Source organism: Bombina bombina, chromosome 9 (genome assembly GCF_027579735.1).
Source record: "Bombina bombina isolate aBomBom1 chromosome 9, aBomBom1.pri, whole genome shotgun sequence".
In the NCBI taxonomy this organism is placed as follows: Eukaryota; Metazoa; Chordata; class Amphibia; order Anura; family Bombinatoridae; genus Bombina; species Bombina bombina.
In genome coordinates, this window is record NC_069507.1 from 125299512 (window position 1) to 125326551 (window position 27040).

Here is a 27040-nt window from a genome sequence, read left to right on the forward strand (position 1 = left end):
ATATTTAGTAGAAAGGGCTAAAATCCAAGGTGGTGTTAAGTCCCTTTGGGGCCAGAGTGTCCAATTTAAAGATCCATCGGCTTTCACGTTGGAGTAACTTCTTACCTCTATCCCCTCCCCTTGGATTAGGGGGGATATGATCTATAAGCATAGATCTAATGCTGGACACAGAGTGTTTCAGTTGTACACAATGGCGTGCCACGGGTTGGTCTGACTCTCCATTTTTTAATGCCTCTCGGATCGCAAAACGATGGTTTGCCATCCGGTCTCGAAAGGAGGTAATCGTCTTTCCAATGTACACCAGGGCACACGGACAGGTGAGCATATAGACCACATGTGTACTTGTGCAACTCAAGCGATGATTTATTTTATACCGCTGATTCTTATGGGGATGCTTGAGTTGCACAAGTACGCATGTGGTATGAATATTGCATAAATATGTTTTTACATGTTTTCAGCTAATTAGCTGGAAAGTGATTCAATGCACTTATACATATGAATATATGTATGTACATATGTATTTATGTGTTTATATGTGTATATGTCTGTAAATGCATAAATACACATATAAATACATACTGTATGTACACACATATAGACACGCACACACACACACACATATATATATATATATATATATACACACACTTCCATCTTTAGACATGTATATGTATGTATCTATGTTAAAGCCCTTTGCATGCCTTTTTTTCTAACACCTGAGACCTCATATCTTTGAGTCCTTATAACTTTTTTGTGCAATATTTTATTTTAATATTTTTATCAGGTAGTGTTATTATGAGTGTAATTGTACTTCGTAATCTATTTTTGATGTGTTTTGTGGCACTTGTATGTTTTTCAAAACAGTTAACCAAAGCTCTGAGATCCTGGTATTCAATCTAGCATAAATTGTGACTGTGCTCACACATTCGCATTTACTTTTAACTTTTAATATAAGCGCTCCTTCCGACGTGTGCAAACAGCCACGATAAACTCGATATTGCTTGCGCGTAACTGTTCAAGCACACTCGGAATCTGGCCCCATCTGTTGTAATGTGCAAGGTTTTTTCAGGATAGGTACTGTATATGCAGATCATCTGCTTTGGGCTCATATTCAGTAAGTAAATATAAAATATACGTAAATGGGGAAACAGAGGTAGAAAAAGATTTAGGGTAAATTGTAGAAAACAAACTGCCTCAGCATCTCAGGCAATTACAATATTAACATTATAAAAATAGATTTAAAGGAATAATGCAAAAGTGTGCCTCTAAATAAATCCCTTGTAAGACTTTACCTTAAATATGGAGCACAGTTTTGGGGACAAATGATTAGAAAGGGCATTGCAGAACTAAAAAGGTTCCTGAGTGGGGCTACACAAATAGCACTGTAACATCAATCAAATTATGGAACTCTTTGGCTAAGGTGTTAGAGTCTGCAATACAGTAGGTACATTTAAAAAGTGCTTAGATATATTTTTGCTAAAACAAAATCCATGATTGCTTAAATTAAAAGAATAGGATTTTAATGCCAGTTCTCTTTGCAAAGCTTGTGTTGTTAAAACAGGGATCAAAGAATATCTGTAAAGGCTGAACTCAATAGACTTTTGTCTTCTTTCAACCATATCTATAATGTTATATGGTCAGCTAAACTCTAAATTAATTTCAAGGGCCCAGAGGCAGAACTTTTTTTCACTTTCTGCAATAAGTTTTTTTAGTGAAACATTTTCTGCAGTTTGAAATTAAATTCAGTTTTAAATTAGGCAGTTACACTAAAGCATTGATGGTCATCAATCAAATGCACTACCACTTTGCAGTGCTGCTCTGTATTTGAAACATTATGAACAATTGGGATTAGAGTTCCTTAGAAAGAAATGCTTCTTTAGCACTCTTTGCCCAGACTGATCGTAGAGGCAAAGAAAATATTTAAAATAAACTTTATTTGAACACTTAAAAGATGGGTGAACACAAACAAATTAAAAATCCCTATCCGGCTTAATTGGTATGTGAGAGTAACAGTGGGACCTGGTAATTGCTTATCTGGCCTTTATTGCATAAATGTGATATCATGACTCACTGGTTATCAGAAAAGGATCTCCACATATGGGGTGGCAAATGAAAAGTGGGCTATATAATAAGTTTCAATTTCATAATCCTCTAAGGTGTTTGGAATTGTGTCATACACTTTCCAGTTCTGTGTGCATATAAAGTGTGATCAACAGTGCTTGCTAATCCTCTGGTAATACCTAAAGTAATCGTTAATGTAATCGTTAATGCACATGAACTGGGTATGTTCAGATTATGTATCTGTTCAGGTGGATAGGATTTGGTTTAAAAATAATGACTAAATTATTACACTTGGATGTGTTTGTTTATATTGTTACAGTTGTTACTGACTGCAATAAATACTTGGCAGTGTTTCAACTAGTTATCGGTATACTTCATTTGTTGGTGGATTACATTTGTTACGCTTTGCTCTTTAACGTATTTATGTATGAATTGACACGTTATGAGTCCTTATACTGCGGGACAGCGCCCTATCCGAGCAGTTGATACACTTAAAGGGACATGAACCCCATATTTTTTCTTTCATGATTTAGAAAGAGCATGCAATTTTAAACAACTTTCTAATATACTTCTATTATCTAATTTGCTTCATTCTCTTGATATCCTTTTCTGAAAAGCATTCTAGATAGGCTAAGTAGCTGCAGATTGGTGGCTGCACATAGATGCCTCGTGTGATTGGCTCATCTGTGTGCATTGCTATTTCTTAAAAAAAGGATATCAAAATATTGAAGCAAATCAGATAATAGAAGTAAATTGGAATGTTGTTTAAAATTGTATCCTCTATCTGAATCATGAAAGACAAATTGTGGATTTAATGTCCCTTTAAATAAATTGTCAGCTGTTTTGTTGTTACTAGTTGTCAGTGTGCTTCATGTATTGGTGGATTATACTTGTTGCGTTGTTACCCTTTGACGTGTTTGTGTGTGAATTGGCAAGTTGTGAATCCTTATACTGAGGGATGGCGCTCTATCTGAGCAGTTGGTACACTTGAGTAAATTTGTCAGCTATTTTATCGTTGCATTTATCAATGACTGCTGTAAATAATTAACAGTGTTGCCACTGACTGTTAGTGTACTTCTCTTATTGTTTGGTTATACTGTTGTAACGCTCTATCATCTTACATATAAATCAGCAAATTCTTATATTGCAAAATGTCGCTCTGACTGAGCAACTGATATCTAGTTGATCATATATTATTAAAAGCGTACTTTTATCAACTTTATTGTATATAATTGCACTTCCCCATTCACTTGTCTGACATTACAGGTTAGTTTGTGTATACTTGAAATATCGTAGGTAATGTTTTTGACTGTATTAATATTATACTACACCACTTTATAATCGTTTTACGTAAAAAAGGTTTCTTTAAGCGTTCTTATTTATGTCAATTTACCTGTTGTCTAAGTATGCATTCTAATAGTATAATGCTTGTTTACTTTTTCCAAGTACAACTATTGCTTCATTTATCAGTCTATATAGTTAAGTTAATCCTGTCCTCCTTCTATATAGGCCAAACATTGAGGTTCTGAGATAGGTTAAATTATTTATAGCACCACTGTATCAGTAGATGGCTCTCCCCATATCTGGAAATTAGATCTTTAGATATATCGAATTATCATATAGTTAAACAATCATTTAATTTGGATGTATACTACTTTAAAATAACAACGTATGGGACCCCATCGCCCCACACAACCCCCTTAACAGAACTTTTTTTCACTTTCTGCAATAAGAGTTTTTTTTAGTGAAACATTTTCTGCAGTTTGAAATTAAATTCAGTTTTAAATTAGGCAGTTACACTAAAGCATTGATGGTCATCAATCAAATGCACTACCACTTTGCAGTGCTGCTCTGTATTTGACTGTCCTCTTCAAACAGTGCTTCACTATGTTAAGAAAAACTTACATATTGCGATCAGAGTACAGCGCTGTTTAAATAGAATAGCCTGATGTGGAGCAGCGCTGCCTGAAGTGGAGTAGCACTGCAAAGTTAAAATGCTAACAGTTCCTCCTTGTGTCCTGTTCTTTCTTGAGACATGCTGCATTTTCTTCAATGACAGATCACAGCATGTTCTGTCTTGGGGTTCAAGGGTGCTTACAGTTATGAAATTATATTTCTACATATGTACCAACAAGGGCCCCTAGGCAAAAAATGATGTAAAGCCCCCCACCACCTATTCGGCTCCCTCACCCCACTGCCTCCCTTCCAACCCCTACCAGGATCCCCAACCTCCAGGGAGAAGCCCCCCCAACCTCCAGCTCCCCACAGACACCCCACCATCTAAAGATAAACCCCACATGCCAGGCATCCAGAGCAACAGAGACCCCCTCAAGGCACAGGGCACCCACACCAGGGCCAGGGCCTCCGTCCAGAACTAGGGTCTCCACTCCAGGGACAAGGAAAGGGCCTTTACTCCTCCCACCCTTAACTGTTAAGTTACTGCTAGCACAGCTAGCAGTACTGTGCTAGCTTCTGATCATCTGTCACTTGCCCCAGCTCACAATCACTAGTGCAGCAATCAGTGCTGCAGCTGCACTAGCTAATCTTTGAAAAGAGCTGGGGGAAAGGTTGTAGGCACTCAATGTGTGGTCTCATACTGAAATTTGCCTGCCTGCTCCCACCTGCTCACTCACCATAACAACTGCAAGCACAGCTCAGCTGTCACCGCTGTGCTATCTGAGTTAACCAGCTGTTAATGTGAGTATAGGCAGTGCACTGACAGCCTTGGCTATGCCATTGGTGGGCCCCCATACATTCCGGTCCCTTGGTCCAAGTCCTATTTGCTTGACTGCTAAGTCTACTGCCAGTTTGCACTTATTTTACAGTACTGTGCATTATGATGTGTGCAACATTGCTTACTAAAAATAGATTGTGCATTTTGTGTCTGGATGTGTTCTGCTTCAGAAAATTACTATGTGCCTCTCTCTGTCTACAGCATTTTCTGACATCATGAGCTTCTCTGGATATATTGATTTAGCAAAACATTTGTTTCTATATTGTGGACAGTCAGCATTACATGTTAATATGCAATACAAAATAGTCAATTTTATAATCAAGTAACCGTGCATATTCTCACAGCAGGTGGTAAAGTGGACTTTGAAGACTTTGTAGAGCTGATGGGACCAAAACTTCTGGCGGAAACTGCTGACATGATTGGAGTGAAGGAGCTGAGAGATGCATTCCGAGAGGTAGGATCTAATCAAATCAAATGACATTAAAGGTACAGTAAACTATAAAAATTAGTATCATGCATACTAAAGACAGCTATATTATCATGATAACCTTTATTTCATGCAAACATATTTTAAGATAAACCTTCCTAAAAAAAATGCCAAAAATTAAAAACATGTTTATTTAAATAATAATACAATATTTAATACATATATAGAGCACAGTTTATACACATAACCACAATCGCCCAGCTCATATAGATATATTATTTGTGTATAGTTTTACTTTCTTTTACAAGATATGACGAGTCCACGAATTTCATCCTTACTTATGGGATTACGTCTCCTAGTCAGCAGGAGGAGGCAAAGAGCACCACAGCAGAGCTGTATACATATAGCTCCTCCCTTCCCTCCCACTCCAGTCATTCTCTTTGTCTGTGTTAGTGATAGGAAGAGGTAAAGTGAGGTGTTAGTTTGGATTCTTCAATCAAGTGTTTATTATTTTTAAATGGTGCCAGTGTGTACTATTTTCTCTTGTTAAGTGTATCCAGTCCACGGATCATCCATTACTTATGGGATATTCTCTTTCCCAACAGGAAGTTGCAAGAGGATCACCCACAGCAGAGCTGCTATATAGCTCCTCCCCTAACTGTCATATCCAGTCATTCTCTTGCAAGCCTCAACCAAGATGGAGGTCGTAAGAGGAGTGTGGTGTTTTATACTTAGTTTATTCTTCAATCAAAAGTTTGTTCTTTTTAAATGGTGCCGGAGTGTACTGTTTATCTCAGGCAGTATTTAGAAGAAGAATCTGCCTGCATTTTCTATGATCTTAGCAGAAGTAACTAAGATCCATGGCTGTTCTCACATATTCTGAGGAGTGAGGTAACTTCAGAGAGGGAATGGCGTGCAGGTTTTCCTGCAATAAGGTATGTGCAGTTAATATTTTTCTAGGGATGGAATTTGCTAGAAAATGCTGCTGATACCGAAGTAATGTAAGTAAAGCCTTAAATGCAGTGAGAGCTACTGGTATCAGGCTTATTAATAGAGATGCATACTCTTATAAAAATGTAATATAAAATGTTTGCTGGCATGTTTAATCGTTTTTATATGTATTTGGTGATAAAACTTATTGGGGCCTAGTTTTTTTCCACATGGCTGGCTTGAATTTTGCCTAGAAACAGTTTCCTTAGGCTTTCCACTGTTGTAATATGAGTGGGAGGGGCCTATTTTGCCGTTTTTTTTTTTTTGCACAGCAAAAATTACAGACACAGACATCCAGCTTCTTCCTGCATGATCCAGGACATCTCTGGAGAGCTCAAAAGGCTTCAAAGTCGTTTTTGAGGGAGGTAAAAAGCCACAGTAGAGCTGTGGCAGTTGTTGTGACTGTTTGAAAAAACGTTTTTGTCTTTTATTATTCCGTTTTGGGTATTAAGGGGTTAATCATCCATTTGCAAGTGGGTGCAATGCTCTGCTATCTTGTTACATACACTGTAAAAATTTTGTTAGTGTAACTGCCTTTTTTCACTGTTATTTCAAATTTTGACAAAATTTGTGTTTCTTAAAGGTGCAGTAACGTTTTTTTATATTGCTTGTAAACTTGTTTAAAGTGTTTTCCAAGCTTGCTAGTCTCATTGCTAGTCTGTTTAAACATGTCTGACACAGAGGAAACTACTTGTTCATTATGTTTGAAAGCCATGGTGGAGCCCCATAGGAGAATGTGTACTAAATGTATTGATTTCACCTTAAACAGTAAAGATCAGTCTTTAACTATAAAAGAAATATCACCAGAAGATTCTGACGAGGGGGAAGTTATGCCGACTAACCCTCCCCAGGTGTCAGACCCTTCGCCTCCCACTCAGGGGATGCACGCTAATATGGCGCCAATTACATCAGGGACGCCCATAGCGATTACCTTGCAGGACATGGCTGCAATCATGAATAATACCCTGTCAGAGGTATTATCCAGGTTGCCTGAATTAAGAGGCAAGCGCGATTGCTCTGGGGTTAGGAGAAATACAGAGCGCGCAGATGCTGTAAGGGCCATGTCTGATACTGCATCACAATATGCAGATCATGAGGACGGAGAGCTTCAGTCTGTGGGTGACATCTCTGATTCGGGGAAACCTGATTCAGAGATTTCTAATTTTAAATTTAAGCTTGAGAACCTCCGTGTGTTGCTTGGGGAGGTATTAGCTGCTCTGAATGACTGTAACACAGTTGCAGTACCAGAGAAATTGTGTAGGCTGGATAAATACTATGCGGTACCGGTGTGTACTGATGTTTTTCCTATACCTAAAAGGCTTACAGAAATTATTAGCAAGGAGTGGGATAGACCGGGTGTGCCTTTTTCCCCACCTCCTATATTTAGAAAAATGTTTCCAATAGACGCCACTACACGGGACTTATGGCAGACGGTCCCTAAGGTGGAGGGAGCTGTTTCTACTTTAGCAAAGCGTACTACTATCCCGGTTGAGGACAGTTGTGCTTTTTCAGATCCAATGGATAAAAAATTGGAGGGTTACCTTAAGAAAATGTTTATTCAACAAGGTTTTATTTTACAGCCCCTTGCATGCATTGCGCCTGTCACGGCTGCAGCGGCATTCTGGTTTGAGGCCCTGGAAGAGGCCATCCATACAGCTCCATTGACTGAAATTATTGACAAGCTTAGAACACTTAAGCTAGCTAACTCATTTGTTTCTGATGCCATTGTTCATTTGACTAAACTAACGGCTAAGAATTCCGGATTCGCCATCCAAGCGCGTAGGGCGCTATGGCTTAAATCCTGGTCAGCTGACGTGACTTCGAAGTCTAAATTACTCAACATTCCTTTCAAGGGGCAGACCTTATTCGGGCCTGGTTTGAAGGAAATTATTGCTGACATTACTGGAGGTAAGGGTCACACCCTTCCTCAGGACAGGGCCAAAGCAAAGGCCAAACAGTCTAATTTTCGTGCCTTTCGAAATTTCAAGGCAGGTGCAGCATCAACTTCCTCCGCTTCAAAACAAGAGGGAACTTTTGCTCAATCTAAGCAGGCCTGGAAACCTAACCAGTCCTGGAACAAAGGCAAGCAGGCCAGAAAGTCTGCTGCTGCCTCTAAGACAGCATGAAGGAACGGCCCCCTATCTGGCGACGGATCTAGTAGGGGGCAGACTTTCTCTCTTCGCCCAGGCGTGGGCAAGAGATGTTCAGGGTCCCTGGGCGTTGGAGATCATATCTCAGGGATATCTTCTGGACTTCAAAGCTTCCCCTCCACAAGGGAGATTTCATCTTTCAAGGCTATCTGCAAATCAGATAAAGAAAGAGGCATTCCTACGCTGTGTGCAAGACCTCCTAGTTATGGGAGTGATCCATCCAGTTCCGCGGACGGAACAAGGACAGGGTTTTTATTCAAATCTGTTTGTGGTTCCCAAAAAAGAGGGAACCTTCAGACCAATTTTGGATCTAAAGATCTTAAACAAATTCCACAGAGTTCCATCTTTCAAAATGGAAACTATTCGGACCATCCTACCCATGATCCAAGAAGGTCAGTACATGACCACAGTGGACTTAAAGGATGCCTACCTTCACATACCGATTCACAAAGATCATCATCGGTTTCTAAGGTTTGCCTTTCTAGACAGGCATTACCAATTTGTAGCTCTTCCCTTCGGGTTGGCTACAGCCCTGAGAATCTTTACAAAGGTTCTGGGCTCACTTCTGGCGGTTCTAAGACCGCGAGGCATAGCGGTGGCTCCGTATCTAGACGACATCCTGATACAGGCGTCAAGCTTTCAAGTTGCCAAGTCTCATACAGAGATAGTTCTGGCATTTCTGAGGTCGCACGGGTGGAAAGTGAACGAGGAAAATAGTTCTCTATCCCCACTCACAAGAGTCTCCTTCTTAGGGACTCTTATAGATTCTGTAGAAATGAAAATTTACCTGACGGAGTCCAGGTTATCAAAACTTCTAAATGCTTGCCGTGTTCTTCACTCCATTCCGTGCCCTTCGGTAGCTCAGTGTATGGAGGTAATCGGCTTAATGGTAGCGGCAATGGACATAGTGCCATTTGCGCGCCTTCATCTCAGACCGCTGCAATTATGCATGCTGAGTCAGTGGAATGGGGATTACACAGATTTGTCCCCTCTGCTAAATCTGGATCAAGAGACCAGAGATTCTCTTCTCTGGTGGTTGTCTCGGGTACACCTGTCCAAGGGTATGACCTTTCGCAGGCCAGATTGGACAATTGTAACAACAGATGCCAGCCTTCTAGGTTGGGGTGCAGTCTGGAATTCCCTGAAGGCACAGGGATCGTGGACTCAGGAGGAGAAACTCCTTCCAATAAATATTCTGGAGTTAAGAGCGATATTCAATGCTCTTCTGGCTTGGCCTCAGTTAGCAACACTGAGGTTCATCAGATTTCAGTCGGACAACATCACGACTGTGGCTTACATCAACCATCAAGGGGGAACCAGGAGTTCCCTAGGGATGTTAGAAGTCTCAAGGATAATTCGCTGGGCAGAGTACCACTCTTGCCACCTGTCAGCAATCCATATCCCAGGCGTGGAGAACTGGGAGGCGGATTTTCTAAGTCGTCAGACTTTCCATCCGGGGGAGTGGGAACTCCATCCGGAGGTGTTTGCTCAGTTTATTCATCGTTGGGGCAAACCAGAGTTGGATCTCATGGCGTCTCGCCAGAACGCCAAGCTTCCTTGTTACGGATCCAGGTCCAGGGACCCAGAAGCGACGCTGATAGATGCTCTAGCAGCGCCTTGGTTCTTCAACCTGGCTTATGTGTTTCCACCGTTTCCTCTGCTCCCTCGACTGATTGCCAAAATCAAACAGGAGAGAGCATTGGTGATTCTGATGGCCACGCAGGACTTGGTATGCAGACCTAGTGGACATGTCATCCTTTCCACCATGGACTCTGCCTCTAAGACAGGACCTTCAGATACAAGGTCCTTTCAATCATTCAAATCTAATTTCTCTGAGACTGACTGCATGGAGATTGAACGATTGATTCTATCAAAGCGTGACTTCTCCGAGTCAGTCATTGATACTTTAATACAGGCACGAAAGCCTGTTACCAGGAAAATCTACCACAAGATATGGAGTAAATATCTTTATTGGTGTGAATCCAAGTATTACTCATGGAGCAAGGTTAGGATTCCTAGAATATTGTCTTTTCTCCAAGAGGGCTTGGACAAAGGATTATCAGCTAGTTCCTTAAAGGGACAGATTTCTGCTCTGTCTATTCTTTTGCACAAGCGTCTGGCAGAGGTTCCAGACGTCCAGGCATTTTGCCAGGCTTTGGTTAGAATTTAGCCTGTTGCTCCCCCGTGGAGCTTAAACTTGGTTCTTAAAGTTCTTCAAGGAGTTCCGTTTGAACCCCTTCATTCCATTGATATTAAACTTTTATCTTGGAAAGTTCTGTTTTTGATGGTTATTTCCTCGGCTCTGAGAGTCTCTGAGCTATCTGCCTTACAATGTGATTCTCCTTATCTGATTTTTCATGCAGATAAGGTAGTCCTGCGTACCAAATCTGGGTTTTTACCTAAGGTGGTTTCTAACAAGAATATCAATCAAGAAATTGTTGTTCCATCATTGTGTCCTAATCCTTCTTCAAAGAAGGAATGTCTTTTACATAATCTGGACGTAGTCCGTGCCTTGAAGTTTTACTTACAAGCTACTAAAGATTTTCGTCAAACATCTACCCTGTTTGTCGTTTACTCTGGACAGAGGAGAGGTCAAAAAGCTTTGGCAACCTCTCTTTCCTTTTGGCTTCGGAGCATAATACGCCTAGCCTATGAGACTGCTGGACAGCAGCCCCCTGAAAGTATTACAGCTCATTCTACTAGAGCTGTGGCTTCCACCTGGGCCTTTAAGAATGAGGCCTCTGTTGAACAGATTTGCAAGGCCGCGACTTGGTCTTCGCTTCACACTTTTTCCAAATTTTACAAATTTGATACTTTTGCTTCTTCGGAGGCTGTTTTTGGGAGAAAGGTTCTTCAGGCAGTGGTTCCTTCCGCTTAATCCTGCCTTGTCCCTCCCATCATCCGTGTACTTTAGCTTTGGTATTGGTATCCCATAAGTAATGGATGATCCGTGGACTGGATACACTTAACAAGAGAAAACATAATTTATGCTTACCTGATAAATTTATTTCTCTTGTAGTGTATCCAGTCCACGGCCTGCCCTGTCCTTTTAAGGCAGGTCTAAATTTTAATTAAACTGCAGTCACCACTGCACCCTATGGTTTCTCCTTTCTCTGTTTGTTTTCGGTCGAATGACTGGATATGACAGTTAGGGGAGGAGCTATATAGCAGCTCTGCTGGGTGATCCTCTTGCAACTTCCTGTTGGGAAGGAGAATATCCCATAAGTAATGGATGATCCGTGGACTGGATACACTACAAGAGAAATAAATTTATCAGGTAAGCATAAATTATGTTTTTCTCAGGGTACAGCTATAGGGTCTGTGCAGATTACATCCGTCCTCTGTGACTTCCAATGGGGGCTGCCCTGATGCATATGGTCTTAGCAAGTTTATCTAAGACCCAGTTGTTCCCACAGATTCTGGGAGGAGATGAAGGACCTCTTGCAGTGTGGGACGAGTCATGTTGTTACTCAACATGGAGGTATGTGCAGTCTTTTTTTTTTCTGTGACACTTGGTACCTCAGAAAGGACTGTCTCTCTCTCACTAAGCTGACCTATTGTATCTAGCTAAGGGGGTATACAGAGAAGGATGCTATCATTATGGGATAATGATTGATATGGGGTGCGGTATAAGGGTATATTTCACCTTTATTAACATTTTAATGTGTGGGCTGACGCTGGGGTTGCGGAGTGAATTCCAGATCACATAGATACTGTATATACTCACGGCATGGTTACAGGGGAACTGGCTTCATGTGGGGCACTGTCTTTTTGATATGCAATACTCCGGTGGTTCGATTGTTATTTTTATTAAACAAGGTTTGGGCCGCGCGAGAGTTCCGCTTTGATACGCCCACGATGGGCGGGGCATTTTTCGCACGCGAATAGACGCAGCACAGTGCCTATCTGGGAGTTGGTCGGACGACTCCAGTGTCTTCTGTCTGGACCGCATGGGTAGTGGAACTCAGGCGGTCTAGACGCTTGCTGCACGGGTACCGTTTGTTGTCTCAGTGTGAGGGGGCAGGTAAGCGCCGCAGCAGAGCTGTGGCGAGGTTTAAAACTGAAGTTTTTATTTTGAAGGTGCAGTTATTTTTAAACAAAGTTAATTTGATTATTAATGGGATACGAATAATTTCGATCTTTATTGCAAGCCACAATTATTAGTGTTTCTTTAGCTGCACAAGGGTGCTGCGCAAAAGTTTTTTTTTCATTTTTTCTTAAAGGCACAGTAGTTTTATTTCCTAACTTACTAGATTGTGCATAAGGAGTGTTTTTATGCTAAATAAATAGATTGTGCATACAAAGTGTTTGAAGTAACTGTCTACAGTTTCTGTTTTTTACTATGGATGACCTTGAAGCCAGTACTTGTTCCATGTGTTTAAATGCCATTGTGGAACCCCCGCTTACTTTTTGTCTCTCATGCACTGAGAGGGCACTGCAATGTAAAGAACAAATTTTTCTCAATAAAGATATAGCGCAGGATGTTTCTCAGACGGATGAGACTCATGGTATGCCAATTCTTTCTCCCCAAGCGTCACAGCCCTTAACACCCACTCAAGTGACGCCATGTTCTTCAAGTGCGTCCACTTCATTTACTCTGCAGGATATGGCTGCAGTTATGTCATCCATCCTTACAGAAGTTTTATCCAAGTTGCCAGTATTACAGGGCAAACGCAGCAGGACAGAAACCACTTTGGTCCCTGCGACTTCTGAGACTTTGATGGCTATCTCCGATGTACCCTCCCAGGGATCTGATTTGGGGGGTAGGGAGCCTTTATCTGAGGGGGAGCTTTCCGATTCAGGGAGTGCGTTGCCTCAGACAGACTCGGACGTCATGTCCTTCAGATTTAAACTTGAACACCTCCGCCTGTTACTTCGGGAGGTTTTAGCGACTCTGGATGACTGTGACTCTATTGTGGTACCACCAGAGAAATTGTGTAAGATGGATAAATACTTTGAGGTTTCTTCTTACTCTGATATTTTTCCGGTTCCTAAGAGAATTTCGGAAATTTTAACACGGGAATGGGAAAGACTGGGTATCCCGTTCTCACCTTCTCCTAATTTTAAGAAAATGTATCCTATAGCTGACACTGTTCGGGATTCTTGGCAAACAGTCCCTAAGGTGGAGGGAGCTATATCTACCCTGGCTAAGCATACAACTATTCCTATTGAGGACAGTTGTGCTTTCAAAGATCCTATGGATAAAAAGTTGGAGGGTCTTCTAAAAAAGCTATTTATACATCAGGGTTTTCTATTACAACCGACGGCTTGTATTGTACCAGTTACAACTGCGGCTGCCTTTTGGTTTGCCGCTTTAGAAGAGTCTCTTAAGACTGAGACTCCTTTAGAGGAAATACTGGATAGAATTAAGGCCCTTAAGCTGGCTAATTCTTTTATTACTGATGCCGCCTTTCAGATCGCCAAGCTGGCGGCTAAGAATGCAGGATCTGCCATTTTAGCGCATAGAGCTTTATGGTTAAAATCTTGGTCTGCTGATGTGTCCTCTAAATCAAAGCTTTTGGCTATTCCTTTCAAAGGAAAGACCCTATTCGGGCCTGACTTGAAAGAAATCATTTCTGACATTATGGGAGGTAAGGGTCATCTCCTACCTCAGGATAAAGCAGCTAAACAAAGGGGTAAACAGAATAATTGTTGTTCCTTTCAAAATTTCAAGGGAGTCCCCTCTTCTTCTTCCGCTAAACAGGAAGGGAATTTTGCACAAGCCAAGTCCATCTGGAGACCCAACCAGGCTTGGAACAAGGGTAAACAACCCAAGAAGCCTGCTGCTGCTCCCACAACAGCATGAAGCGGCGGCCCACAATCCAGGACCGGATCTAGTAGGGGGCAGACTTTCTCTCTTTGTCCAGGCTTGGAAAAGAGACGTTCAGGATCCCTGGACACTGGAAATCGTGTCTCAGGGGTATCAGCTGGAGTTCAGAAACTCTTTTCCAAGGGGAAGGTTTCTTCTTTCACGATTGTCTGTAGACCAGATAAAAAGAGAGGTGTTCTTACATTGTGTAAGAGACCTCTCCACTATGGGAATAATCTGTCCCGTTCCAATACAGGAGCAGGGACAGGGGTTTTACTCAAATCTTTTTGTGGTTCCCAAAAAAGAGGGAACGTTCCAACCCATTTTAGACCTCAAAAGTCTAAACAAGTTTCTCAGAGTTCCATCCTTCAAGATGGAGACCATTTGGACTATTCTTCCATTGATCTAGGAGGGTCAATATATGGCTACCGTGGACTTAAAGGATGCATATCTGCATATTCCTATCCACAGAGATCATCACCAGTTTCTAAGGTTTGCCTTCCTGGACAAACATTTTCAGTTCCTGGCTCTTCCTTTTGGGCTGGCCACAGCACCCAGGATCTTCACGAAGGTTCTAGGGTCTCTGCTGGCGGTTCTCAGACCGCGAGGCATTGCAGTGGTGCCTTATCTGGATGATATTTTGATCCAGGTGACGTCGTATCAACTGACAAGAACTCATACAGACATGGTTCTGTCCTTTCTAAGGACTCACGGGTGGAAGGTGAATCTAGAAAAGAGTTCACTAATTCCACAGACAAGGGTTCCTTTCCTGGGAACTCTAATAGATTCTATATCAATGAAGATTTTCTTGACGGAGGTCAGAAAGTTAAAGATTCTGAATACATGCAGAGCCATTCAGTCCAATCCTCGGCCATCAGTGGCTCAGTGCATGGAGGTAATTGGATTGATGGTGGCGGCAATGGACATCGTTCCGTTTGCTCGTTTTCATCTCAGACCGCTACAACTGAGCATGCTCAGGCAGTGGATTGGAGATTATGCAAATTTGTCTCCTCCGATAAATCTAGATCAGGAGACAAGAGACTCTCTTCTTTGGTGGTTGTCGCCGGATCATCTGTCCCAAGGGACGTGCTTCCGCAGACCCTCATGGGTGATAGTGACAACGGACGCCAGTCTACTAGGTTGGGGTGCAGTATGGAATTCCCTGAAGGCTCAGGGTGTGTGGACTCAGTCAGAGTCTCTACTTCCAATCAATATTCTGGAATTGAGAGCAATATTCAATGTGCTTCAGGCTTGGCCTCAGTTGGCTTCGGCCAAATTCATCCGTTTTCAGTCGGACAACATCACGAACAAGGAGTTCCTTAGCGATGACAGAAGTATCCAAAATAATTCGGTGGGCGGAGGCTCACTCTTGTTATCTGTCAGCAAGCTCCTGGAGGGAGTGAAACGCGTAGAAGTTAAAGACTGTATTCTTGACTCCACTATTCTTTTAGCTGATTGAACCAACCCGGGTTGACTGTCAACAAAGGACATTAAGGAGAAACTTCATCGGAACCTGCGTGCTAACAGCACTAAGTGCAGGTGAATTTACTCTCAACAGATACTTCTTTGCTGATCGGTGCCTAAACAAGTACAAGTATCAGATATAAGAAGAATTGTGAATACCTAATATCGGATGCAAAAAGGTATTTTGGATACTAACAACTGTCTAAGCAGTGATTGGCAGACGCAAGACAAGCCCCCACACATCGGGTGTGACGTCAGACGCCAACAACACGAGGACACTGCCAGAAGAACTGAGCCGCAGGACGCACAGGATACCCTGCTGTTACTCAAGCTTACTATAAGGTACCATCTGCATGAAAGATTGCGAACTGTAATCCTAGACTATCAGCAGTATAAGATTACTGGACATTTCTCTTGGTTCATACATATGGACATGTCAATTAGTTCGCTGAGAATACAGATATAAAGGATTGATTTAATCCGAGTTAGAGCAATAACCCTATATAATTTTCCTCTTATGCACAGCTCCTCTTTAAGCTCCATTCTATATATACTTTTTGCACAAAATATAGTCTTTGCAAAAGTTTTATCAAGCCGGTATTTGTATTTCAAATAGATATCTAAGTGTAACTTTATGAAAACTTAATAACTCACGAGAAATCTTGGCTAATTGCTTAGTCACACCCCAATAGAATTTTCTTTGTGACTAAACTATTAAGCAGTAACCTAAATTTCTCATGAAGTACTAATCAGTACCACTTTTATTTATTTTTATGCTAATTCTCATTATGTTTTTAATTGAATTGTACTAGAGACGTCTCTATATATTTTTCCAATCATATTGTAACCAAATAAATTACTTGTTTTTTAGAAACTCTTCCTATCTGATTTCATTTATCACAAATATCTATCACAGATAATATAAATAATTTCAAATAATTTCACATAAGTATCTTCAGCTATTAGCGCCCTTACAAGACCTCTCCTTTTTTGCACTATACACTACTTTTAGATTGAAGGATCTAAAAAACACTGTAAGCAGTCTGATACTTTATATACCAGCGCACTATTTTCCCACATTCTTTCACAGCAAAATACATCCCAGGAGTGGACAACTGGGAAGCGGATTTTTTGAGCAGACAGATGTTTCATCCAGGGGAGTGGGAACGCCATCCGGAGGTCTTTGCCAACCTGATTCTCAGATGGGGCAGACCGGAGCTGGATCTTATGGCATCTCGTCGGAATGCCAAGCTTCCAAGATACGGATCCAGGTCCAGGGATCCTCAGGTCGAACTGATAGATGCCTTGGCAGTGCCTTGGTCGTTCAATCTAGCTTATGTGTTTCCACCGTTTACTCTCCTCCCCCGAGTGATCGCTCGGATCAAACAGGAGAGGGCTTCAGTGATTCTCATCGCCCCTGCGTGGCCTCGCAGGATTTGGTATGCCGATCTGGTGGACATGTCCTCTCTGCCACTGTGGAAGCTTCCATTGAGGCAGGACCTTCTCATTCAGGGACCCTTCCATCATCCGAATCTAATTTCTCTGCAGCTGACTGCTTGGAGACTGAACACTTGATTTTATCTAAGCGAGGGTTTTCTGATGCACGTAAGACTGTTACTAGAAAAATTTACCATAAGATATGGCGTAAATATCTTTATTGGTGCGAATCCAAGGGCTACTTATGGAGTAAGGTTCGAATTCCCAGGATTTTATCTTTTCTCCAAGAAGGATTGGAGAAAGGATTGTCAGCAAGTTCCTTAAAGGGACAGATTTCTGCTTTGTCTATTTTGCTACACAAACGTCTGTCAGTTGTTCCAGATGTTCAATATTTTTGTCAGGCTCTGACTAGAATCAGGCCTGTGTTTAGACCAATTGCTCCTCCTTGGAGTTTGAATTTAGTTCTTAATGTTCTTCAAGGGGTTCCGTTTGAACCTATGCATTCCATAGATATTAAGTTGTTATTTTGGAAAGTTTTATTTTTGGTTGCTATTTCTTCTGCTCGCAGAGTTTCTGAGCTTTCTGCTTTACAATGTGATTCTCCTTATCTTATTTTTCATTCTGATAAGGTGTTTTTTTTTATAATTATTTTATTAAGTCCAATTCAAAAATACAATTTCATTCAAAACAATAAGTTGAATATAAACAATAATACTTGTATAAACAAACATTATGATATACCACCATGGCAAATAATAAAGAAGATATATAAATAAACACTTTTTCCTGCATCTGAATTGGGGTTTTTCTATTTTTATAATCTATAACCTGTATACCCCCTAAACAAACAAAAAAAAAAAAAAAAAGAAGGATTGAGAAAATAAGGGGGGTTTTCTCTCTCTCTCCCCCCCCCCCCGTCACAGACTGAATTGTATCACCATATGCCAAGCGTGATTAACTCTGAATTCCTAAAAGGATATATCAGATATTCAATTTCGCTAGGTGTGAGATCCTTAATAAAGAGGGACCATTTTATGAAGAGTCTTTTAATTTCTTGCTCATTGTCTTGATTGGTGTCGATTTGTTCAAGAATATATTGTTTCTTTAAATAATTCTTAATTTCGACTATGCTAGTAGTTGTTCTTAATTTCCACTTTTTAAAAATAAGGTACCTGCCGGCTAATATGGTCATATTAATAATTTTATTATTATTACCTTCCTTGTCCCCTGAGTTAAGGGATAAAAAAACTACAGTTTTAAATGAGAGAGTCACAGGAGAGGAATCTAGTATCTTATTCAACCAATATTGAAGTTTCAGCCAGAAATTCCTAATTTTTGGACAGGCCCATAACATATGCCGAAGGTCTGCCGCCGGGAGGGAACATTTTGGACAAAGAGCAAAGCTGCTATTCCTGCATTTGGATCCCTTTTCTGGAGTGAAATAAGACATATATAATAATTTAAAATGAGATTCCCTCCAGGAAGAGGAGAGAGTTACACGAGCAGTCTCTTGAATTGAGGAATAAGATATTTGGGGATCCAAAGTTTGATTGATCAGTGCAGCCTACTTGATCTGGATTTTTTCGAGATTATTTGTACCGTTCGCAGATACCATAATTAAATATCCTGGGGTGATTGACATGTGTCCAGTTTTAGCAATAGCAAGCCAGTCCCCAACCCTCCCCAAAGACCAGTCCCAGTCATGATCATATGTAAGATTAAGGGCTTAGTGTCTTGCCTGCAAATAGGCGAAGTTCTTGTGTGGTATATTGAATTCTAATCTAAGAGAATCAAATGATTTGACACATCGTCTTCCGAAGTCTAAGATCTGATATATATTGGTAAGACCTAATGCTTTCCATTCTGTATAAACTCTTGTCTGGAGTCCTGCTTGGAATTGAGGATTACCCAAGAATGGGATAAACCTGGAAACATGGTGATCTACAGCTAATAATTTACAGATCTTTTTCCAAGCAAGGATTGGATTGTATATAGATTTTAATTTCTTTATTTCAGTTGGTATCATGTTGGTATCGCAATGTATAAGTGCCACTGGGCATAAAGGATATATTATACTTTTTTCAAGATCATTGTCTGTTACGTAGTTCTGGGAAAATATCCAATCAATAACCGTACATATCAAAAAAGCTTGATTGTAAGCCCATACGTCTGGTAGGGCAAGGCCACCATATTTCAATGGAAGCGATAATTTGAAAAGAGATATCCTGGGTTTTCTACTCTGCCAGATAAATAATCTTAATATAGAGTTAAAGGGACAGTCTAGTCCAAAAAAACTTTCATGATTCAGATAGAGCATGTAATTTTAAACAATTTTCCAATTTACTTTTATCACCAATTTTTCTTTGTTCTCTTTGCATTCTTAGTTGAAAGCTTAACCTAGGAGGTTCATATGCTAATTTCTTAGACCTTGAAGGCCGCCTCTTAAGAATGCATTTTAACAGGTTTTTCACCACTAGAGGGTGTTAGTTCATGTTTTTCATATAGATAACACTGTGCTCATGCACGTGAAGTTACCTGGGAGCCATCACTGATTGGCTAAACTGCAAGTCTGTTAAAAGAACTGAAAAAAGGGGCAGTTTGCAGAGGCTTAGATACAAGATAATCACAGAGGTAAAAAATATATAAATATAACTGTGTTGGTTATGAAAAACTGGGGAATGTGTAAAAAAGGGATTATCTATCTTTTAAAACAATAACAATTCTGGTGTAGACTGTCCCTTTAAGATGGTCAATGTCCTTTCTTTTAATTCTTTTAAAGAAAAGAGGAATATTTTGTAAAATATATAGAAGCTTGGGTAAAATCATCATTTTATAAGCGGCAGTTCGTCCAGATAAAGAGAGAGGAAGATTTTGCCAGTTTTTGAGAGTATCTTTAATTCTATTTAATGTCGGGGTAATGTTGAGGGCGTACCAGGTGTCTGGAGTAGAAGAGATATTAATGCCCAGATAACGTAAAGAATTCTGGGCTATGGAAAACGGAATATTCGCCAAAGAATCTTCTGAGCGAATAATCCAGAATAATTCAGATTTTGTGTTATTGACTTTATATCCCAAGAAAGATCCAAACTGTTGTACTATAGACAAAAGCTTGGGTATATTTGTTCTCGTATTGGTCATATATATAAGGACATCGTCCGCATATAAAGCAATCTTCAACTCCTTCTTGCCTATTCTTATACCATCGAGTTGCTGCCTTACTGCAATGGCAAGTGGTTCAATAGATATATCAAACAAGAGCAGGGAGAGAGGACAGCCCTGCCTGGTACCTCGCTGTAGTTTTATGTCCTGCAATAGATGACCATTAACCATCATCTTCGTAGAAGCGTTTTGATAAAGATTGCTAATAAACTTAGCAAAATTCTTCCTTATTCCGAATTGATCTAAGGTATACAGAAGATGGTCATAATGGATTGAGTCGAAAGCTTTTTCTGCAACTATAGATATTATTACCTCCTCAAGGATGTCCTCTCCTCCCACTGGGCCTGTAAGATTCTTTTTTTGTTGGATCCTTGCCTGGCTTTAATATTAAAGTAGTATGAGAAGCAGAAAAATTAACTGTTGGCTCTTTCCCCTGTGTATATATAGAATTAAATAAAAGATGTAAAATATGGTACTATGGAAGAATGTAATATTTGATAAAATTCATTGGGTAATGCATCTGGGTCTGGTGCTTTGTTGTGTGAGAGAGTTTGAATTGCTTTGTTCACTTCTATCTCAGTTATAGGGGCATATAGTTCTTGTAGGGCCTCTGCGTCTAATAAGGGAGAAGAGATTCTGCTCCAGAATTCATCACATTCTTCTGTATCTGAAGTTTGTAACGAATAAAGATCTGTATAGTAATAAGAAAATACTTGTAAAAGTTCTTCAGGGGTTTTAAAAATTTGACCTTCTACCTTTATGAGATCTATCGATTGAGAACCTCTCTCAATTTTAAGAAGGTTTGCTAGTAATTTCCCCGTCTTGTTACCGTACCGATACATTTTGGATTGAACCCTGGTGTCTTTCTGGGTTGTTTTGTAAAGTAAAAAAGAGTCTCTATTTTGTAAAGCAGAGGTGTACTTAGCCCAGCTTCAGGCTGATTTTTCAATTAAATGTGAGTTATAAGCGTTTGAGACTGCTCGCACTAACTCTCCCTCTCTTTGCTTGATTTTTTTAGTTCTTTTCACGCTATAGGCTAGAATTTCTCCCCTTAATACTGCTTTGGCCGTTTCCCAGAATAACATGGGGCGAGAAACAAATTTGTGATTAAAATAAGCATATTCTTTAAATTTGGCTTCCATCCAGTTTTTAAATTTAAGATCTTTAGCGAGAAATGTAGGGAATGAAAATCGCCTATGCATTCGTGTTAGGTCACAGGAGTGGAAGTCTAGGCAAATAGGGGCGTGATCAGATATGACAATAGGTAATATCTGAGCTTGGACTTGTGTTTTGCATAGCCTTTCATCAAGTAAAAATAGATCTATCCTTGAGAGTGATTTATGTGCTTTTGAGAGGCAGGTATAGTTGCAAGAATCAGGGTTTTGCAGCCTCCATACATCCCAAACTTTCAAATTAGTAAATATTAGAAGAGCTTTGACTCCAATTTATCCCTTTTAGTTTTTTTTTGGAACAGTGTCTTTTCTAAGCCTATCTAGCGGATATTTTGGTGCCATATTAAAGTCCCCTCCCATAATTAAATAACCCTCGGCGCATGTCATAGCTTAGCTTGTAGATTTTCCCAGAACGATAGATCAAAAACATTTGGGGCATATATATTACAAAGTGTATATAATATATTATCAATTTTAATTTTTAGGATTATGAATCTCCCCTCAGAATCAGGATCTACCTGAATTATTTCATAGTTAATACCTTTACCAATAAGAATAGCCACTCCCCCTTCCTTTTGATACTTGGGGAGAAAAGGACTTCTCTAACCCATGAGGATTTGAGTTTGAGAATTTCTTCAGCTTTTAGTTGTGTTTCTTGCAGGAATGCAAGAGAGGTGTTCATTTTCTTTAGATATGATAATATTGTTTTTCTTTTAATAGGGGACGTAAGGCCTCCTATGTTCCATGAAGTGATTTTAAGTCTACTAGGCATAACTATTCTCTATATGAGAGAAAGAGAACGGAGGAGGGAGGAAGAGGAAGGGAGAAGAGAGAAAAGAAAAAAAAAAAAAAAGGGGGAGGGGGGGATACTCCAGAGAGACTGTACCACCTAGGCTCTCTGGTACCCATTGTAGAAAGATCTTTCTTATTAGAAATAAGTTTGACAATTAATAAATCGATTGTATTACTAATATTAACTGTAGAATTCTTAATCTGCAGGGAACTTCTCTGCATAAAAACTTCCTGCCTCTGTAGCTGTGTCAAAGAAATATGTGTGGTTGTCTAGGTGTATTTTTAGTCTGGCAGGATGCAATATGGTTGCTCGTGTTCCCTTTTGGATAAACTTTGTGCATATTGGGGTTATTTCCCTTCTCTTTGTGACTGTCTCTAATGAATAATCCTGAAATAGGAGAATTTTATTTTCCCCTAAGAATATGGGTTGGTGCTTGCGAAAGGATTGCATGAATGTGACCTTATCTTGATAGTTCAGAAATGTAACAATAATTGGTCTAGGTCTGGTGTTAGTTTTGGTAAGGGGGATAGTGCCTATTCTGTGTACTCTTTCTATGAATGTTTTGGGGAAACCTTCAGAGATCTTTAGAAGCTGGGGGATTGTAGATGTAAGTAATTTGAATAAATCCTCATAATGTTTTTCCTCCGGGACCCCAATTATCCTAAGATTATTCCTACGTGTACGGTTCTCAAGGTCTTTAATTTTGTTCTGTAGTTTAAGAAGAATAGTGGAGGAAGCTTCAGACTGAATATTGTTTTCTATAATAGCGTCCTCGAGATCGGATATCATTTGCTCTGCTTCTGTGAGCCTACCAGCAAATTGTTTAATTTCTGATGCTAAGTGTGCAATATCTACTTTAATCTCATTTTTCAAGGTTTCAAATTTAGGTGCAAGAGCTTCAGATATTTTAGAAACTAAAGATTGGATATCCATAGATTCTATTGGTGTTTGAATACTGCTAGTGGATAGCTGTATCTCAGCGGGGAGATCAAGGATGCTTTTATTTCGCTTGTCTCTTTGTCTAGCCGCCATGGAAGAAGGTGGTGTTTTTAGAGTGAGGGTGTAAAAATGTATCCATATAGTTGTGAGCATGTGAATTGTGATCAGTGTAAGTGAATTGATCCAGTGAGTTAAGAAAAAAAAGAAAAAAAGGGGGGGGGGGGGAAAGAAGACCCCTGACTAAGGGGACAAGGTGATTTACAAGGTGGATTACACCCAGTGAGACAAGAGTGGGGGTTGTGGGAGTGGTACATGAGGAATGTGGGAATTTATATTAATGATCAGAAGGGGTCCTTTATAATGAATAAGGCTATGAGGCCAGTAGTCGCCCTGCATGAAAGCAAGTTGTAGCAAACAAAAAGGCTTAATTTCAAGTACTGTGTGTCAGTGTTGGAGAATCAAATATTTTAATTGTTTTAGCCAAAGTAAAATGTGATGGTATTTTTATAGATTATAGACAAACAGATTTCAATACGCAGGGTGGTTCTCTCACTCCTGCAAAAATAGGATTTTCCTTATACACTAAAAATGGACAATTACTACCCCACTTGCACCTAAATGAACTTAAAAAAAGTAGGATTTTCCCATGTATGAATTTTTCGAAGTCAAAGAATTTAATTGTTTTAGGTGAACTATTGGTATTTAAGTATCTGATAATTCTATAGGTTATAGACAAACAGGGTTCACAATAAACAAACAGTGGTTGACCGCTCCACATGGCTCAGGATAATCTGATGGACATAATTCAGACTCAGATTCCATGAAAAGATCATGTTACACTTCATATTGTTATTACCTTATGATGACAAGATATTGTATAATGCTATGTGGTAGTGTTTAAGCTTACCTGTAAAAAAATTTTTGCAAAAATAAAGTTATTAAAAAACAAAAAAAAAAACAAACAGTGGTACTTTCTGAAAGTTTCTCGTTATACCCTCCACCTTGATTTCCCCTATTGCTTCAAACATAAAATTTTTCATGCACAATGAGAATACAGATCTACTGTCCCATTTATAGCTAACTGAAATTGTAACAAAAGGAATGAATTTGCTAAGAAGGGGTATGCAGGGAAAAAAAGAACAACCTAACATTGGCAGTGAGATCACTAAAAAGAGAACTTAGTTAATACCAAGGTTTACAGTGGGGGTATATTATTTGTTTCGAAAAAAGCCCCTGGCTCTCTTCTCATGGAGTATAGACCTGTTGAATATCCCTAAAATAATTTGAGGAGCTATAGCCTCTATTAGCATATAGTTTAGAGCAGAGAGCAATTTAACTGGAAAAATAAAAAAAATTATATAAATTATATTGTCTGTCAGCTAGAGTTAAACCTGAAAGTTTTTATATCGGAGCATAATAGACTAAGGACACGAGAAGGTATTGTTAACAACTATAGAAAAGAATTACAAAAAGTTATGCATGGATGAAAAAACAAAAAACACGAAGTAGAAATAGTGTCAGTATAAAAAAAAAGTATAATTCTACACCTTGCGCCTGTGTTTTTTTGTTTTTTTTTTACTTTTCTTTAGCGCATTTACAATAGCTCTAAACTCTATTTCTTTCATGTAATTAGCAAGAGTCCATGAGCTAGTGATGTATGGGATATACATTCCTACCAGGAGGGGCAAAGTTTCCCAAACCTCAAAATGCCTATAAATACACCCCTCACCACACCCACAAATCAGTTTTACAAAATTTGCCTCCTATGGAGGTGGTGAAGTAAGTTTGTGCTAGATTCTACGTTGATATGCGCTCCGCAGCAGGTTGGAGCCCGGTTTTCCTCTCAACGTGCAGTGAATGTCAGAGGGATGTGAGGAGAGTATTGCCTATTTGAATTCAATGATCTCCTTCTACGGGGTCTATTTCATAGGTTCTCTGTTATTGGTCGTAGAGATTCATCTCTTACCTCCCTTTTCAGATCGACGATATACTCTTATATATACCATTACCTCTGCTGATTCTCGTTTCAGTACTGGTTTGGCTTTCTACTACATGTAGATGAGTGCCCTGGGGTAAGTAAGTCTTATTTTCTGTGACACTCTAAGCTATGGTTGGGCACTTTTATATAAAGTTCTAAATATATGTATTCAAACATTTATTTGCCTTGACTCAGGATGTTCAAGGTTCCTTATTTCAGACAGTCAGTTTCATATTTGGGATAATGCATATGAATAAATCAATTTTTTCTTACCTTAAAATTTGACTTTTCCCTGTGGGCTGTTAGGCTCGCGGGGGCTGAAAATGCTCCATTTTATTGCGTCATTCTTGGCGCGGACTTTTTTGGCGCAAAATTTTTTTTCTATTTCCGGCGTCATACGTGTCGCCGGAAGTTGCATCATTTTTGACGTTTTTTGCGCCAAAAGTGTCAGCGTTCCGGATGTGGCGTCATTTTTGGCGCGAAAGGCATTTAGGCGCCAAATAATGTGGGCGTCTTTTTTGGCGCTAAAAAAATATGGGCGTCACTATTGTCTGCACATTATTTAAGTCTCATTATTTATTGCTTCTGGTTGCTAGAAGCTTGTTCACTGGCATTTTTTCCCATTCCTGAAATTGTCATTTAAGGAATTTGATCAATTTTGCTTTATATGTTGTTTTTTCTATTACATATTGCAAGATGTCCCAGATTGACACTGAGTCAGAAGATACTTCTGGAAAATCGCTGCCTGGTGCTGGATCTACCAAAGTTAAGTGTATCTGCTGTAAACTTGTGGTATCTGTTCCTCCAGCTGTTGTTTGTACTGAATGTCATGACAAACTTGTTAATGCAGATAATATTTCCTTTAGTAATGTTACATTACCTGTTGCTGTTCCGTCAACATCTAATACTCAGAGTGTTCCTGATAACATAAGAGATTTTGTTTCTAAATCCATTAAGAAGGCTATGTCTGTTATTCCTCCTTCTAGTAAACGTAAAAAGTCTTTTAAAACTTCTCATTTTTCAGATGAATTTTTAAATGACCATCATCATTCTGATTCTGATAATGGTTCTTCTGGTTTAGAGGATTCTGTGAAAAAACAACAAATATTCCAAGAGCGCCAACTAGAGGCAAAGGAAAATTCTAACAGATGAATTAATAATTATCAAACATTATCAAACATTATCAAACATTTATTCAACATCTAGTTAATAACATGGATCCATGTAACATATATACTAAAATAAGCTAAAAATTCACAGTACTAACAAATAAATAATAATTGCTAAAAACACAATAATTGCTAAAAACACAATATAAGGGTATGTCACCAATTACGGGGATATACAAGGTAAGATTCATATAAAATGATATTTGAGGAGAAGATGGTCCAATATGTCAAATGGAGTCTATATATATAAAATTAAAAAAGTCCAGTGAAGAAATCCAGTGAAGAAATCCAGTGAAAAAATCAAATATAAAAATAAACTGATGATGAAAGAACTTTTTGAAAAAAATCCCTTGGAGAGATTGTGTGAAAAAATGTGTGAAAAAATAAATGTAAAAAATATATATAAATATATATATAAAAAATATATTAAAACTTAAAAATGGGGGATCCCCTAAAATAAATAAGTGTCAAAAATAAGTGACAAAATATATGACAAAATAAAACAGTGTGTGTGTAAAATCCAGGTGAAAAAATATAAAATCCAGGTGAAAAAATATAAATTGAAAATAGTGTGTATATAATATAATCCAGGTGAAAGTTTCAGTTATTAAATATTAATGAATAATCCTCCTTGTGGCTAAATCCATATGAATGATGGTAATGAACTCTTTGAGCTAGATGACTTTACTTTTCTTTTCAATATAAACTCTGGTAATCCCTGTAAATCAAAAAAATAACATAGTGCAATAAAGTTTCAA

General features: G+C 39.3%; 1 protein-coding gene across 1 annotated transcript in view; it reads left to right on the forward strand.

The window, feature by feature from the left end:
* LOC128640041 (calcium-binding protein 2-like) overlaps nucleotides 1–27040 on the forward strand; it is a 364906-nt gene that overhangs the window by 282952 nt on the left and 54914 nt on the right. Inside the window, exon 4 of the mRNA XM_053692344.1 lies at nucleotides 5140–5249. Coding sequence (XP_053548319.1) covers nucleotides 5140–5249 — 110 coding nt within the window. The remainder of the gene's footprint in view (nucleotides 1–5139; nucleotides 5250–27040) is intronic.